Source organism: Chelonia mydas, chromosome 10, assembly GCF_015237465.2.
Source record: "Chelonia mydas isolate rCheMyd1 chromosome 10, rCheMyd1.pri.v2, whole genome shotgun sequence".
NCBI classification, from domain to species: domain Eukaryota; kingdom Metazoa; phylum Chordata; order Testudines; family Cheloniidae; genus Chelonia; species Chelonia mydas.
Genome location: NC_051250.2, coordinates 8437227 through 8455156, shown reverse-complemented (window position 1 = coordinate 8455156; position 17930 = coordinate 8437227). Strand labels below are relative to the sequence as shown.

At 45.9% G+C, this 17930-nt stretch overlaps 1 protein-coding gene and 1 long non-coding RNA gene across 9 annotated transcripts in view; one reads left to right on the top strand and one right to left on the bottom strand.

Moving 5' to 3' along the window:
- The window catches only part of DHRS7B (dehydrogenase/reductase 7B), a 43522-nt gene extending 29540 nt beyond the window's left edge, over positions 1–13982 (bottom strand). Inside the window, exon 1 of one of the 7 annotated variants that reach the window (XM_043523782.1) lies at positions 13539–13982. In XM_043523782.1, the coding sequence (XP_043379717.1) occupies positions 13539–13639 (101 nt within the window). In that variant the 5' untranslated portion in view covers positions 13640–13982. The other 6 variants (XM_043523784.1, XM_037911380.2, XM_043523785.1 and 3 more) reach the window with 6 other exon arrangements.
- LOC122461953 lies at positions 103–16126 on the top strand. Of its 2 annotated transcripts, none has more exons than XR_006284234.1 (3): positions 103–700; positions 14203–14381; positions 14941–16126. It is a non-coding gene; the product is annotated as an uncharacterized LOC122461953 (long non-coding RNA). The 2 variants fall into 2 exon arrangements; XR_006284235.1 differs by lacking the exon at positions 103–700 and adding an exon at positions 6472–6759.
- Positions 16127–17930: the final 1804 nt, after the last annotated feature.

The following is a 17930-nucleotide window of genomic DNA, read 5'->3' as shown; positions in this document are numbered from 1 at the left end:
TGGGAGCATGTTCCAAATATAGTTCAACTCTCCAGTGGAGTAGAGACCCTGAAACTGGATCACACTACATTTGAAAAACGAAAACAAACCCCTCCTTTCTCTCCATCCTCGAGATGTCCCAGTATCTTAAGTGCTTGGCCTAGGGCTGTTTATGTTTCATATCAGTTAATCTCTTTATTGAGCCAACCACTTTGGAGAGGAATTTAAATCACACCTAAGACTTTAAAAAACTGCTATAGAAACATCACCTATTAAACTGTTATAATGATCTCATGAAAAGTGAACAGCAATTTTTAGTTGGTAACAAACTCAGAATTTCCATGTGACCACATGAGAGTTCTCTGCAAATGACAGACTGAGGCTCAAAGACTAATTCAGAATTTGATAAGAAAAACATATAGGTGTAACGTGAAGTGATTAAATCTATGTTGTAGCAACGGGGCTTGGCCTCCCCAGCCTGCCCCTTGGTGGGCGAAGCCAGGACATTCACGCCCACCCTGCCGGAAGCAGAGGGGCAGGACAGGAAGAATAAAAGGCAGGCCCTGCAGCTCAGTTGGGCTGGAGTTGCTGGAGGAGACAGATGACTCCTGCTGAAGACTGAACCCAATGGAGACCTCTACAGCAACGAGGACCCAGAAGAGCTGCCAGAGCTGCAATTAGCAGTGTACCTCGGGGATTGGAGGAGAACCCCAAACAACAGGTATACCATGAGGGGAGCATAGGAAGTAGCCCAGGGACACCAGATGATAGTCCGGTTGTGTTGTTGCCTGAATCCAGGTCAGTGTTTGGGTTGGATCCCCACTGACCATGTGGTGGAAACCTCTACCACTGTTAGGACCCTGGCCTGGGACCTGGTGCAGCAGGGTGGGCCTGGGTCCCCCAACGCCCTGCTGCCAACCCCACCCCTGGGGTGGCACCCTCCCCACCTTAGGCCAACAGACTAGTGTTTGTCTGCTGTCTGGCAGAGCCAGGATGTCAGACTGTTTGGTGCTGAGGGCCTGAGCCCCTGGACTCTCTGGAGCTTGGCCCTGCCTAAGGGGCAAGGGCCTTAGGGCTGATCTACATTACGGGGGCCGGGGGGGGAATCAATCTAAGTTACGCAACTTCAGCTACGTGAATAATGTAGCTGAAGTCGACATACTTAGATCTACTTACCGCGGTGTGTCGACAGGAGACGCTCTCCCGTCGATTCCCCTTGCACTTCTCGTTGGGGTAGAGTACCGGAGTCAATGCTAGAGCAATCAGCAGTCGATTTATCGCGTCTATACTAGACATGATAAATTGATACCCCCCACCACTGGATTGATCGCTGCCGGTCAATCCGGCCGGTAGTATAGACAAGCCCTTAGAAACTGCTATTTCCCCAGTAACCCTTGCCTTGCTAGGGACCCGAGAGTGAGGGGGGGTGGGCTCCCTCTGAGACTGACAGGGAGGGATGGCCATGCACTCCTACACATGTAAACAATTAAGTTACCTAAAAACAGCAGTTTACACTTACATAACACCACTTGTTCCAAAGGACTCTACGAACTGAAAATAATGTGAACATTTGTCAGAGACAATCAGCCATCACTAAAACTTCAAAGATGGCACTCAGTGGCCATTCCACAGAATTCACCAATATGACACAGAAATTGAAAACTTCTGTATCCAACTGAAAAGGCAGAGGGAATTTAGGGAGAAAGAATGCAATAACCCAAGTTGGAATTTGGTCAGGATGTCATGGTTAACTCTCATCTTAAGTGATCACTCTCCTTACAGTGTGTATGATAACACCCATTTTTTCATGTTCTGTGTGTATATAAATCTCCTCGCTGTATTTTCCACTGAATGCATCCGATGAAGTGAGCTGTAGCTGAGTTTTTGCACCTTTATTTCTACAAGCTGCTCATCTTGTAGACATTACTACAAACCATATCTTAAGTCAAACAAACACCTGTATTTCAATAGGAAATTTCACGGTGTTGTGTATGATTTGACATGTGGTCATTATACAATACAGTGATCTCCTTGTGAGACAGGAAAAAAAATGAATGTTTTCAGCACTTGACATGACTGCCAGATTGGGAGTTTAGGACACATCATTCTCAATCTCAGCAATTTTTTTTAAGCCCCCTTCACTTGATCATTCAACTTTATTTCTAAATCCCCCTTTCTAAGCCCTCTGCTGAGGTGCTTGGGGTACTGCACGAGCTAAAACACTGAGAAATACAGAAAAAAAAGATTCAAAAGCCAAGAAGAATATCTTGCTAAAAATTATTCTGTCAGACCAAACACCATCTGAAACATTTTGGGGAAATTAACCTATCTCCAATTTCACCCTCCTCCCCTGTTTTCTTTAAGTTATAATTTGTGAGTATAACAGCAGTGAAAGGTACTAGCTTGAGAGCCCTGCACTTATCTTTATTCACAGACTCAGGGCTAGTCTACGTTGGCAGCGCTTTAACGTGACTTGTGTAGTTGCAACACAGTGCTGGGAGAGAGGCTTCCAGCACTCTAAAAAGACCACCTCCCCGAGGGGCGTCGCTCCCAGCGCTGGTGCACTGTGTACACTGGCACTTTACAGTGCTGAAACTTTCTGTGCTCAGGGGAGTGTTTTTTCACACCCCTGAGCGAGAAAGTTTCAGTGCTGTAAAGTGCCAATGTAGACAAGCCCTAAGATACAGTATGCACAGCAGTGAGGCAATTTCCTTCCCTCCTCACACACTGTCTTACCAGTCTTCCTGACTTCTACGGACTACATCTATGGGTAGTTCAAGTTTGTACAACTTATTCTGTTCATAGCCTCTTTGCTGACACTACCAACAAAGGTGCCAACTGTGATTTTTCTAATGTTGACAGGTATCCACTAGGACCTACACAAAGACCAGGCCTACACTAGAAAAGGTTTTCCAGTATAGCTTTACTGGTAAACCATACTACTGTAGACACAGCTTTCACTGTCAAAAGAGTGCTTTTACTGCAAAGCTTAGTTTATTCCCCAAATTAAATAAACTATATCAGCAAAAGCATTTTTGTGTTGACATAACTGCTTTTACACTAAGAATTTTGCCAGCATACAATGTCAAAAAACCCCAAATGCAAATAGCCACCCCCTCAAACTAATATTTCTATACTGGCAAAAGTTTCTCATGTAGACCTGATTGAGATGCAGCTCTATTTCATATAGGCCATTGAACAGCCATCAGACAGCAATGACTTTTGGTCACTACTACTGTCTTGGGATGGATTTGAATGTGTAACCTAGAGGTCAAAATGTTCCTTATCCCATTACCCAAGACTATAAATTATTAACAGCTGTCTGTTCATAGTAATTTGACTTTGTACCCTCCTGTAGCTAAAGAACTGGTTACCACACACAAATTCTTCATATCATAGATTGCAGTTACATCTCAGAATTACAGGTTTCAGAGTAGCAGCCGTGTTAGTCTGTATCCACAAAAAGAACAGGAGTACTTGTGGCACCTTAGAGACTAACAAATTTATTAGAGCATAAGCTTTCAATACCTTACTATATGTTCCATTCTATGCATCCGATGAAGTGGGCTGTAGCCCACGAAAGCTTATGCTCTAATAAATTTGTTTATCTCAGAATTAAGTTTTTCAAATTTTACACTTAGTTACAGAACTAGCCCCCTTAATTGACATAACTAAATTTAACTCGGCAAAGAAAAGCCAACAAAACTGGAGAGATCCGCCTCCATTCTCCAGTGGTGCCTCTGCAACTCACTAGTCTTCACACCCAGTCTCCCTTTCAGGTTCCAGACAACAGACTTTACCAGTCCCTTAGCCTACTTTTCTTTATGCCCCTTTTCTCTCATCTCTCTCTACCATGATAATCTGACAGCAGAAGTTGTTCTACATCAGCTCTGCTAATGTCAAGCAGACCAGGGTTCCTCGCGGGAGAGACACATGATGTTTGCCAGACCAAGAAGCTGCTTTTGCAGCACAGCTGCAGGCCCCTCTCATTTCTGGGGCTACTTTCCCTGGAATGTCTCCGTTCCCTGCCCCTTCTGGCGACCTCTCAGTTCCTATGACCAACAAGTGTGCAGGGAAGAGAAGTAACACCTAGGCGTTACACCTGAAGGGCTTGGCTGCAGAGAGAAGCTACTGCAAAAAAAAAAAAAAAAAAAAACCAAGCAAACAAATACACAGAAACTCGGGTTTGACTGTAAAGAACCATCTACTCCACAGTAGCGACTCCAGGCTGTTCCCCAGGGCGGACAAGCCCCAAGTTGCAAGGAGGACCACAGCTGGTAGCTCCCTGGAGAAGATCGCGTCTCCCTCTGCCCAACGCCCTAGGGGTGGCCAGGCTGCAGCTGCAGCGTCGTGAACCTCGGCAGGGACCTTTTACGAGCCCCCCCGAGATGGGGCTGTTGGAGGGAGACAGGCGCCTACAGGTAACGGGAACCAGCACATCAGCAAGGACCCCGCCCCGCTGCTCGTCCCCAACTCCCCGCCTTGCACGAGGAGTCTCAGCAGGGCTCGCTCCGCCCCAGAGGCCGCGGGGCTGGGCGCCCCGCCGGACCAGCCGCTCTCCAGAGCCAGGCCCCCACGCCGGTCCGGGCCGCCTCGCCCCAGGCTGCGCCGCTTCGCTCCGTAGCCTTGGCGCAGGCGGGTCCCCACACGGAGCCCTACCTGGCCGCGAGACCGGGGCCAGCCCCGCGGCCCCCACCTTGCCCTGCGGGGGCGGGACCCCTCGCCCGCCACTTCCTACCCTACCTGGCGATCCCGGTCACCATGGCCACACCAGGAAGTGGCCGGCATTCGCCGGCCGACCAATGAACGCGCTCCCCACCCCCTCGCGTCACCAGGAGCGAGGCGGTTCCTTCGCTGGGGGTGAGGCGGATGTTGCCTGCTTCGGCCCGGAGCGGATGATTGAAGGAACGGACCAGCAGGTCCCACCGCACTTACTGTCCGGCCGGGAAACATAGGCTCTTTCATGGGGTTCCGCTAGGCAGAGAAAGACACACCCCCGCCCGCATGCGGGAAAAGCCGGGCCCCTTGCCTCGCTGGGGTCCCAAAGCTCGGCGGCTGCCCGTACATGACCTAGGCCCAGGGCGGGGCCTGTGTCAGTGCTACAAGGCGGGAGGCTTGAAAATCTCCGGGAAACGTGTTCTGGGATTTCCAGGGCAGCCCCTGGTAGCTCCGGGGGTTCCCTCCCAGCGCTGCGAGCTGCAGCCTCCGCCCGGCCTGCGGTTCCTTCTCCTCCTGCTGCTGCCCCTCTGCGGCAGGGCGGAGCGGGCAGCTAGGGGCCCCTGGGGCCCTCCCGGCGCGAAAAGCGACCGAGCCAGCAATGGAGCCAAGGCTCCAGAAAGAGTAGTGGCGCCTCCCCTAATGGAGGGAGGGAAATAATGGGGCACGTGGGGAGAGAGGAGAGAGAAGGGGGAGAAAGACAGCAGTGGCTTCAGAGGAGGAGTAGGCCTTGGGTCTGCCCCTGTCACCCTAAATCACACCAAGACGAAAGGGTAGCAGGGCACCAGCCTGGCTCGCCCAGCCCCAAAAGGCTAGCCCAGGTAGGGGAAGTCAGTAGCTATTGAAGGAGAGGTGTGGTAATGGGGGCATTGGGATGGGGCCTGCTGTAGGTTTAAATAAGCGTCCAAACGGATCCCCCTTTGTGGGCTCCTGACACTTATTAGGTATGTGTTGTTATGGAGGATTCGCCATTGGAGACGGAGCAGAATCTCATATTGAATGGAGATAGTATCACAGTGCTACCTATGGAGTAGAGAATATCAGTGGATGTTCGAACCAGTGGTGTTGGAACAGTTTTTATAGTGGGAGGTACTGAAAGTCACTGAACTAAACTGTAAACTCTGTATATGGCGGAAACCACTTCAAGCCAGGGGGTGTGGCAGCACCCCTAGTTCCAGCACCCCTCTGTAAAATGAGCTTTTAAGAGCAGCCTGCAGTCTATGTCAGTTCTGAGGCCCCAGTAACTAGAATGACAAGTGTTAAGAGGACGTAAAGGAAAGACAAGTTAAAAGCAATATACATGGTTTCATATGTTTGTGCCACTGCATTTATTTTGTTTTAACAGCCAAATAACATTACTGCTTATCTGAAGCCATGGGGTATATTTTCAGAGCTGTAAGGCAATTTCTGAGGTTTTTTTATGTGATGAACTGAACAGGAGTTAACACACTGTTACATAAACTGACTCCCACTTTCCTGCTCATGTGACTTGGGCTAACGCCAAGGTGTGACAAAATGATCCCTGAGCAGAATTTTGAAAAACAACTGAACTGGAAATGACAAAATGACACATAGGCCTAAAAAATGGCCCCACATGTCCTGCATTATATAAAGATGATTTTTAAATACAGGGCACCTAATAGACAGATTTCACTCAGACTACTACATCCCAGAGACAAACTTCAGGAGCACTATCTGGTGCTGAGGCATCTTTAACCAGCTTTCAACACCTTCTCTCTTGACTTAAGGAGGGCAGCTGGGTTGAATAAGAGATTTTTGCATGGATTCGATCCCAGTTGATATTTAAAGAATCTTGTTTGAACCCCATACTTCATCTTTGCATAGAAAAGAAACTCCCAAAGATTGCTAGGTTTGTGGGTTTCAGAAGAGGTACCATACTTTGTTTTCTACCACAGACAATTTTTACCTAAACTACAGGACTAGGTGTTTGTACCTTGGAGAGTCTTCTACACTCACTTAGGAGTCTTATCAACTCATAATCCAGACTCTGGAGCACTAGCATTTCAACCTGTTCTTGACGGGATGGGGCCTGCAAACACAAAGGTGGGTTTTCAGCTTTGTCTCCATTAATTAAATCTCCCTGCTCAGCAATAAACTTCAGGGTATTGGTAATGGGATGTGGAGCCTTTCAACACTAGGTCAGCAGTTTGTCTCCAGGCTAGGTCTTTAGTGGTTGCCCAGTGTCCTATGTGAAATGAATTTGAGGGTCTCAGCACGACTCTGAAGGGACACCAATGTCCCTATCACTATTGGAACTCCTTGCAGCCCCTCAGACTGAATGGGCTGAGTATTGTGAATAGCCCTTGCACCACAGAAATGTGGACTCTCTCAGGGTTAAGGTCCATGGGTTGGTCATTATGTGAAAAGCTTGCCCTGCTACTGCCTATGATGTACATGTTCTGTGGATTAACGGAAGCTTCCAGTCTCCAAGACTGCCAGGTCATAACTTTTCACTAGCACTACATTTAGAGCTATCTTCAAAAATTCATTTCAGTTTTGTAGACTGAGATGCACAGGCAGAGCTGTTTGAGGAAGACCGGGATCCATATAAAGGTGTGCTGCTGCAGAGAACAGACCTGCTTTGGAGCTGCTGTGCATTGCCTCAGAGCTGGAACAGCAAGGAGGGGTGGTTGCGAGTCAGGATTGAGACATTTTGACAGAGCTGTGTGAGGAAGCCCGAGACTGGAATAACGACAGGTTTGCAATAGGATTGAGATGCACTGGTAGAGATGGAGGGAGGGGAACTCTTTCACAGCACTTTGCTGGGCTGGGCCTGCCTCTCTTCATTTACCCAGCCATATCATTAGTCCTTCTCTTTCAACAGCATCAAATGTGGCTCCAATTTTAAAATTAACTTTTAATTACTAAATACTTCAGAGCATTTTCCTCTCAAACAGCCATTTCCTATTTCTGGTCCTCAGAGATTAAACAACCCCATGAATTTCTGGTCTCTCCTAGTTAAAGCCAGGAAAGTGTGTTTGCAGACGGTTTCCAGAGGCATAGCAGCACCATCCATATGCCAAGCCAGTTAATCCCAAGTGTGTATTCCCATAGATAACAGCAAGTGGTAGACTAGCTCTCCACCAGTGCTCTTTGAAGGACAGTTTATGTTCTGATTATTTTGTATTGTATATCTCTTCAGATATGGGAGATACACTGGTAACATGGATTAATTTCAATTAGGGATTGTCCATAATTAAAAGAACAAAATTCTGGAGAGAAAGGGAATGGGACTGAGGTTGATCCATTTCACTATAAAAACTTTTGTGACGGATGTCCTTCTTTGGGGGGAGGACAGGAAAGAATAGCATACTATTCTATATGTAATCCCCCAAATGACAACTTCTTAAGTCAAAACAACTCAAGTTATTTCATGTTAACGCCATTGGAAGCAATGGTCATTACAGACTCCTAGATCTCAGAGATGGCAAAGGTCACGTTTGATCCATCTTTTCCACCCATAACCCAGTTCCATTCTCACAGGCCACTGAGCAGCTGATTACATCTAACCTCCATGGTAACCTGCGTAACATCTGCCACCCTATTTCATTTAACTGGAAAAAGCCAAGGTCACCACTGCATCACCACCTGTCTGCCTTTCAGATGCTTGGCAAAGTCGGATTGAAACTCAACAACGCCCCAGGGGCACCTTTCCAAAATGGATAGCCCTGATCGGGGCTTTGCCAGTAGCAATCCAGGGCATAAAGGCTACATTTTAGATTGTGTTTGCAGTTAGAGATGGAAACTCAGCAAAATGAAACAGAAGGCTCTGGATATCAGCAGCCTCAGGATTCCCTAGAGTGTTAAACATTAAACCCATTGGGTTAAATTAATCCCTGGAGTAATACCACTGATAGCATCAAATTAATCTCTGGTGCTTGCAATCTCTTGTAACCGAGGCTTCTCTTTTGGAGAACACACATGGCAATTTGGCAAGAATTAGTATACTCTTTAAAAATTTCTGCAAGAACGTTTATTACCGTCTATTCTGTCTTCTGAGCCTCTCTTTCAAACCTTTTTGTTCCAGAACTGTGAAGAGCTGGAAGTCTTCTAATATTTCAGTGCCTCTCTGACAAGCATTCTGCCAGTTCTATTCCTCCCCTTACAGAAGGTGTTTATGAAAACCAAAAGAGCAACCTCGTCTCTTTTTTAGTAAGGAGCTAGTTATAAGTGGTTCTAGTGATGTCTAATTCATTTTGCAAGCATCGTTGAGCTGGATACACAGTCTTTTAATCTGATTCTCTAAGGCCACAGTTTTGTGCTCTAGTTCTTCCAGTCTCTTGTTCGTCATCTTTTTCTTAGCAGGAGCCTAAAATGTGGCTGCTCCCTTAAGAAATGTTTTGGCAGCCTCCTTTAAGACCATGAGATTGTCCCTATAAGACAGCTGTTCTCAAACTGTGGATCGAAACCCCGTTTTAATGGGGTTGCCAGAGCTGGCTTAGACTTGCTGGGGCCTGGGGCCGAAGCCCAAGCCCCAGCACCTGGGGACGAAACTGAAACCCAAGGGCTTCAGCCCTGGGCAGTGGGGTTCAGATTACAGGCCCTCTGCCTGGGACTGAAGCCCTTTGACTTTGGCCCCCCCACCCCGGGGGTGAGGCTCGGGCAGGCTCAGGCTTCAATTCCCCCTCCTGGGGACTTAGTAATTTTTTTTATACAAGAAGGGGGTTGGGTGCAGTTAAGTTTGAGAACCCCTCTGTCAAGGTTCCTTCCCCACTCTGAACTCTAGGATACAGATGTGGGGACCTGCATGAAAACCCCCTAAGCTTATTTTTACCAGCTTAGGTTAAAACTTCCCCAAAGTACAAACTATTTTACCTTTTGCCCTTGGACTTTATTACTGCCACCACCAAGTGTCTAACAAATATATAACAGGGAAAGAGCCCGCTTGGAAACGTCTTTCCCCCCAAAATCCTCCCAAACCCTACACCCCCTTTCCTGGGGAAGGCTTGATAAAAATCCTCACCAATTTGCATAGGTGAACACAGACCCAAACCCTTGGATATTAAGAACAATGAAAAAGCAATCAGGTTCTTAAAAAAAGAATTTTAATTGAAGAAAAAGTAAAAGAATCACCTCTGTAAAATCAGGATAGTAAATACCTTACAGGGTAATCAGATTCAAAACATAGAGAATCCCTCTAGGCAAAACCTTAAGTTACAAAAAGACATGAAAACAGGAATATACATTCCATTCAGCACAGCTTATTTTATCAGCCATTTAAACAAAACAGAATCTAATGCATATCTAGCTAGATAACTAGAACTAAGTTCTAAGACTCCATTCCTTTTCTGTTCCTGGCAAAAGCATCCCACAGACAGAGAGAACCTTTGTCTCTCCCCCCCACTCCAGCTTTGAAAGTATCTTGTCTCCTCATTGGTCATTTTGGTCAGGTGCCAGCGAGGTTATCCTAGCTTCTTAACCCTTTACAGGTTAAAGGGTTTTTCCTCTGGCCAGGAGGGATTTAAAGGTGTTTACCCTTCCCTCTATATTTATGACACCCTGCTAAGCGATAAAGTCTTTGCAGAGATCCCTCACAGGTTAGCAAAGTCTTTCTCAGGGTAAGGGTCCTTGAATAAGCGTGGACTGAAAGTTCCAGTTTTCACAGTGTCTTAGGCTAGAAAATGTAAATGTTCAAAGGGCTGGAGCTTGATCAGAGCTTTTCTTATCACAGCTTCTGCTGTAAAACTGAGATCTCTCCTCCCCTCCACCTGCATAGACTCTGGGCTCATGAGAATGAATGAATGAATGAATGAATGAATGAAAACAGAACTGAGAGAGAGACCAAGGGCTGGCGAATGGAATGAAAAGAATTCTGATCATGGATACTGCAGAACTGTGTGCTCCTAGACTCACAGTCCCACAATAGCCCAGTGAAGTATTATTTTCCCCATTGCACAGATCAAAAAATGAAGACATGGAAAAGTTGAGGCCCATGTTTTCAGAGGTGCCCACTCATTCTGGGTATTTTAATGTTTGAATGCCAGCTTGAGGCAGATTTGTAGAGGTGCTGAGCACATACTGCTCCCATTGACTTCAGTGTGCCATACATACACAAAACACATCACATAACTTTTTGTTGCATCCCCCCTTTCTCTTTGTGTTATGTCTAATTTAGGGCTTATCTACAAAAGGAAAAAAGCCAGCAGTAACTGGTGCACACTAGCCAGTGCAAACTAACTATTCTGCACTAACTCCCTGTGTGGACACTCATACTGCGCACTAAGAGTGCCTTTTGTGCGCATTAGCTTAATACACTTCAAAAGTGTGCTAAGCTAAACCTCCTGAAGGCACTCTTAGGGCATGGCTACACTTGCAGATGTAGAGCGCTTTGAGTTAAACCAGCCTTCATAGAGCGCAGTAGGGAAAGCGCTGTAACGTGTCCACACTGACAGCTTCAAGCACACTGGCATGGCCACATTTGTGGCACTTGCAGCGGCATTGGGTGCGGTGCATTATGGGCAGCTATCCCAGCATGCAAGTGACTTCAACGGGCTTTTCAAATGGGGGTGGGGTGGGGTGGAGTGTGACAGGGAGTGTGTTGTGTGTATGTGGGGGGAGAGAGAGTGGGTTTTTGGGGGTCTGAGAGCATGTCAGCATGCTATCTTGTAAGTTCAGACAGCAGCAGACCCCCCTTCATCCCCCCCGCCCCCCCCCCCACAGCATTCCACACTAATGGTTGCTTTGTCTCGGAGCAGATAAGCAGCCGGCTGTTAGAAATGGAGCTTTCAAAGGGCATATCCCCATTCCTACAGTGATTCAAAAACAATGACCAGAGTGGCCACTGGACTTTAAGGGGATTATGGGACGTTTCCAGAGGCTGATCAGAGTGCAGTAATGCAACACCTTGTCCACACTGGCGCTGCGGCGCTCCAGCGGGGGCACAGCAAACGTTATTCCACTCGCCGAGCCGGGAGTCAGAGCATTCTACGTGCCTTGCCAGTGTGGATGGGTAGTGAGCTAGTGCGCCCGGGGCTCCTTTATTGCACGGTAACTCACAAGGGCTCACCAAGCCCTTAGTGCACCATAAGAGTGTCCAGATGGGGAGTTAGTGCGGAATAGCTAGCTCACTTTAAATTCACACCTTAGTGCACAGTAAACTAACTTTCCCATGTAGACAAGACATTAGATTGTGAAAACTTCTTGGAGGAAGGAGCATGCTGGAAAAGCATCAAGCATACCTATGGAACTGTATAAATACTAATACCCTCCCTCTCCCCCCCACCCCCAGGCTATTAAGGGGTTAAGATTCATTCACAATTGACAAAACGGAGGAAGAATGATCTGTGATTCAGATATAGCAGTCAGAGTCCCTGGGTTCTGTTCTCAAATATGCCTCATATTTCCTGTGTGATCCTGGGCAAGTCGTTTAACCTTTCTCTTCCTTAGTTTCATGAAATAAAATGGCGATGCTTTTCTTCCTGAGGCTATGGGTCTATTACAGGAGTGAGTTTCTGTGTCCTGCGATGTGCAGGAAGTCAGATTAGATGATCACAATGGTCCCTTCTGGCCTTAAAGTCTATCAGCCTTCCTGGGGTATTTAATTCATTATTGTTTTTAAGGTGCTTTGAGATCCTCTGATGGAAGGTGCTAGCGACAGGCACAGCTTTGTGACTGTATTAAGAGTTCTTTTATGACTGCTTTTTATTGTTTGTATTATTGCCCATGTTCTTGTCCATCGCTGTGGTGCATTTTTATTGGCCAACCTATAGTGTAAGTCAGCTGAGAGGCATTGTAGAAAGCCAAATTCCATTCATTATGTGTGTAAGCAGCCTCACCAAGGACAGGTTTAAACTGCAGCATTCTTCTTTTCCACTAGATGGTGCTTTTGATCAAAGATTTGACTAGCTCCAACTCTTTTTCTGCACTGAATTTCCTAATTTTCCTTTCTCCATTCTTCCTCCTCTCCCTTCTCTGCTCTAACACTATGGGGGGACGCTTAATGATGCTGGATGGCGGACCGTCACAATCTGCTGCTACAGTAATCTAGCAGCCATCCACCAGCCAGCCTGCCTGCCTTGTGGGCTCTGGTTTTTGAATCATGTATCAATGGTGCTTGGCGGTGGTGGAGAATTGAATTCTTTCCATGTTTTCTATTCCCACAAGGAAATGGCTTCAAAGAGCAAATCCCCTCCCCCTTCCCTGCTGGTGAAGGGCATTTAGGGAAGTTAGAAAAAAATCCAGCTCTGATGGAGCCACTCATTTAATAACCCATTGCACTTCCCTCCCTTGAGCAGGAAATTGTTTTTAAAAAGGGGTGGGGTGGGGGGGGGGGAGCCCAGGGCTTTTATATCCATCTTTGTATTCATGAGGCGAATTACCTACTCAAGGTCACTGGTGCTGCATGCCTCACTGTTCAGAGCAGCCAGGCACGCTCGTCTTCCCTGAATGAGCATTGATTTTAATAAGGCTTCCTCCAGGTGCGGGTTTGGAACGGGCTTGAGTTTGCCACTCAGCACCAGGGGCACTGTTGTGTAAAGAACGCCACAAAAGAAGCCTTCCCGTTTATACCAGCAACTGGGACTGAATGCAATTCTGGATGGCCATTTCCCGCACCAGAATCTGTCACTAGATTGTACTGTCCAAGGCACAGCAAGGCGTGTGCTTTTATAGCCTCACTGCGAGCAATGATTTGTCTAGGGCTGTAAATCTAGACAGCACTTTACAGGGTAAATACATCCCCTGCCCTCTACATCCGGACAGGTGCAATGTTCCCCGTAGAAAAGCATCCTGCAGCCGCCCATGTGAAGCGGCCGGGAGGTTTTCCCTCTCTGCCACGTACAGCTGTGACGCTGCGTGCATGCTGACATGCTCACGCCACCTACCTTGTGTCTGCAGTCTGTGATCTCATGCCTTGCTGATGCGTCCACTTTGCAAACCTGCCCCTGAGGCGCGTGTGGCAGCAAGGTGGCATCTGCTTCTGCATCCATCACCTTGGTAGCCGGGTGTTGAATTTATCCGCGTAGCTCCTGTGACACAATGATCAGCCATGCTGATGCCCGTGTCTGCAACATGCCGCTAGGACTGCCATGTCACGTCCATAGTGATGTACCCACACCCCTGATGGGCTTTGAGAGACACCAGGCGCACATGCGGGGTGTTATGCTTAGGATGATGATATTGCACTTTCACTGAGGCTGCTCCAGACTACACCGGGGATGTTGTAGAACGACCCAGGGGACTGGGGAGCTGCAAATGGGTTTCTTCTGACTCCCCCGCCTCCCCACCCAAGCTTCACCCCCAACATTAATTGAGTGCTGCTGAGGACTAAGCCTTGCGTCTGCATCATGTGATGGCTCTTTGAAAGAGCAGCCCAGAACTACAATGCCCAAATTCAAGGGGTAGATTTTTGGGGACAGTGAATTTCCCTGTCTTGGTTGGGGTTCAGAGATCAAACCATGCTGCTAAACCAGCCTAGCAAAAGTTGACTTTTATCTCTGGCTCAGAAAGATTTTTTCAAAGTATGATTTTAATTTTTGTCCTCTGTAGAACTTACCAGATTGTCCGCAATCCCATGGCTCAAAGCAACATACCTGTGTGGGGGAAGAGATTGAGTAGCTTTCACATTTCAATCTGACTCTCTCCGCCACCCCTTCCCCACGTCTCTGTGTCATGGAGCCAGCTGCTCCGAGAATAGTTCAGGACTGAAATGTCACAGTTTGAAACTGGTGAGTCACTTACTTTTTTCTAAAAAAATTAATAAATAAAAAACATCTTGTAGTGTGTATCCTGAGGGGTACAGCAAGACTTAAAGAAACAAGCTCCCTGGTGGAGTCAAGGGGCTTTTAATAAACCTGGCTTGATGTGTGTGTCCATGCTGCTGTTTACATGAGGATCTTAAAACACTTCACAGACTTTAATTATCTCGTCAGTAGGCTCGTCTCAATCAGATCCAAGTGTCTTAGCCAAAAGGACTGGATTGGAGCTGTCTGACAATGCACCCACAGTAACTCTCATAATTAAGTCTCCCTGCACTGCTGTGTGGTTCGTAATTACAGTGAAACCTGCCTAAAAAGACAGTCAAGGGACCAACAAAAATCATTTCCTTTTACTGAGTTCATGTCAAGATACTTGAAGCCAAGTTTGTAAAAAAGGGGGTGCCAAATAGATTGGTCTCTTGTACGGGTTGCACTGAATTGTTAGTGTTATAGTAATATATTAATGGTATATATTAGTGTGTATTAATACTATTCTTGTGCTAATTTGGTGTTGTTCTCTTTTCAAAAGGATCCTTAAGATGTTTATCTTCTACCACAGGATGCCAATTTGGACCAATAGCAGCGATGGATTTTGTGGTGTGAATAATTGTCCCTCAGGATCCCCTCCTGGCAACTCATCTCATGTGAGAACAACCAAACTGTTGTCACGTGGTGCTCACTTTCAGTCACAATCAATGGCAAGCCAAATCTCCCAGCTACTTCCAGGGGTGTTTTGCATGTATAAGGGCTGTGGGATTTAGTGCAGTATCTAGCTATCTGCTCTGGAATAGTAGGCTAGTACTAGATAGTTGAGTGAGTAAGATGTTGTTTTTTTAAAAGCGTACATTAAAGTTCAGATTCTATACAGCATCATAACCACGGCTCCTCATGTTTCACAGCCAGTGATTGTGCCATGCAATTCATCCTTTACTGTAGAATTTTGCTCCAGAATCTTTTTTTTTTTTTTTAATCTAGCCCTCATGGTTGGGAAGACAACCTTGAAATGTGAACGGACTTGAACCAGTGCAGTATCACATGCCTGATTCTGCAGACAGCCTGAAATAATATCTGGCCAGGTACTATTCAATATTTTCATTCATGACTTGGATCATGTAGCAGAGAGTATTCTTATTAAATTTGTGGATGACAGCAAGCTAGGAGATTTGCGAGCACAATGGGGGACAGGATTAGAATTCAAAATGACCTTGAAAAATTGGAGAATTGGTCTGAATTTAACAAGGTGGAATTCGATAAAGGTAAGTGCAAAGTACTTCACTTAGGAAGGAAAATTCAAATGCACAACTACAAAATGGGGAATAACTTGCTAGGTGCTAGTACTGCTGAAAAAGATCTGGGGTTATAGTGGATCACGAATTGAATATGAATCAAAAATCTGATGTAGTTGCGAAAATGGCTACTATCATTCTGGGGTGTACTACATGGGTGGTAATTGTCCCTCTCTCCCTGGCGCTGATGAGGCCTCAGCTGAGGTACTGTGTCCAATTCTGGGTGCCAGGCTTTAGGAAAGATGTGGAGAGAGCCCAGAGGAGAGCAACAAAAATGATAATTATGTTCTTCTGATAAAAAGTTTAGAAACCTTGACATTGAGAAAAGGGAGGGAGGACTGAGGGAAGACCTGACAACAATATGTTAAGGGCTGTTGTAAATAGGGCTGTGGTCAATTGTTCTCCATGTCCACTGAAGATAGGACAAGAAGTAATTGGCTTAATCTGCAGCAAGGGAGATTTAGGTGAGATGTTAGAAAAAACTAACATCTCACCTAAATTTAACATCTAACCTAAGTAAGGGTAGTTAAACTCTGAAATAGGCTTCAAAGGCAGGTTGTGGAATCCCCATCATTGGAGGTTTTTAAGAACAGGTTGGATAAACACTGGTCAGGGATGGTCTAGGTTTACTTGCTCCTGCCTCAGTTCAGTGGCCTGGACTTGATAACCTCGCAAGGAACCTGCCAACCCTACATTTCCATGGTTCTGTGAATATCTCTGAGTGGTATGAACTGCCCCATTCCTTTCAATGGGTCATTGACTCTGAAAATTAAGGATGACAGTTAAAATGCTAACATTAAAATTTTTACTGCCAAGCCTTGTAACAGAGGAATCTAGCTAACATGCTTATTCCCAGGTTCCTAACAGCCTCCCAGATCTCTAATCCTCTCCAGATGCCAAAAGCCTGGACTGTCCTCTAACCAACTCCCAAAACATCCATCTGCCCCAACAACTCCTAAGATGCCATTAGGCATTGCCAGTGCAAAAAGCTGTGGAAACTGAAAATGTGGGGACAGCCTAGAATAAATACAATGTAATATCAAACTAAATAACACAGGGGCAGCTGTACTGATTCTATTACTCATTTAAATACTGAATTAAATAAAAGCTTCAAGACTTTAATGTATCTGATGTTGGCATAGAATTTAATAGATTTCTACCAGATTCCAAGGACTTTGCCACAGAACTTAGTGCCCACCTGTACCCAGGGTCTTGGTTATGTCATCTAGCCTGAGATTGTCAAGTTGCCTAATTGAAATTGGACTTTCAGATCACCTGAGGGCTTTGAAAATCTCAGCCTTAATGCACATAGTTCTTCCTAACACAAGCAAGAGTCTCAGCTCATTTCTGAAGGCCAATATTACTACTGATTCTTTCTGAGTTTGAAAAAAGATAAAATTGGTTAACGTAAGTGACATTGGACATTAGCAAACCATTGTCAGATTACAATGGAAGAGCAGACAGGGAAGCCAGTCCTGGCTCTGTGGCTTTTCCTAAAGGGCTTCCTCTGGTACACGGCTCTGCTCTGCTGATCCTCTTGTATTGTTTTTGATAATGAATAGCAGCTGAATAGCTGATTGTTGCATTGTCTAATAAGTGATTCATTTACATTAGACATCATTCCAAAATAGGAATTGACTTTTTAATGACTTCAATTGTGTATTAGCTCTCTATTGTTTGTAATGATTTCTCAGATTCTTGGACAAATACAGTCAAATTCACCCGGGTGTAACTTCCCTGAAATAAATGGTTCAACATGTCTTGGTATAACACAGGAGATAGCAAGATCCAATGGACTGAGCTTAAAGGGCTACATTTTCAAAAGTGGCCTCTAATTTTGTGTGGTCAGCTTTAGAAACCTAGGGACTCATTCTCAGAGGTGCTGAGCACCTACCTTTCAAAAATGAGAGCTGTAGCGGTTCAACATCTCTGAAAATCAGGCCCTAGGGATATAAATTGTTGTAGCCCAATGGAGCTATGGCAGGTTACACTAGCTGAAGATGTGCCCGAAGGTTTCTAAAATGCAAGCACTCAACATTAGTTGCCACTTTTGAAAATCTAGCCCAGGATGTTAGAATTCCTGAATTCTAATCCTGGTTCTGCCACTGACTTGCTCTGCGACTTTGAACAAGACATGCTTGCTTTCTGAAAATTGGAATAAAATTTGGCCATCCTCCCAAAGGAAATGTAAGACTATGTCTCTGCCATCCTTTGAAGGCAAAGTCATAAACAT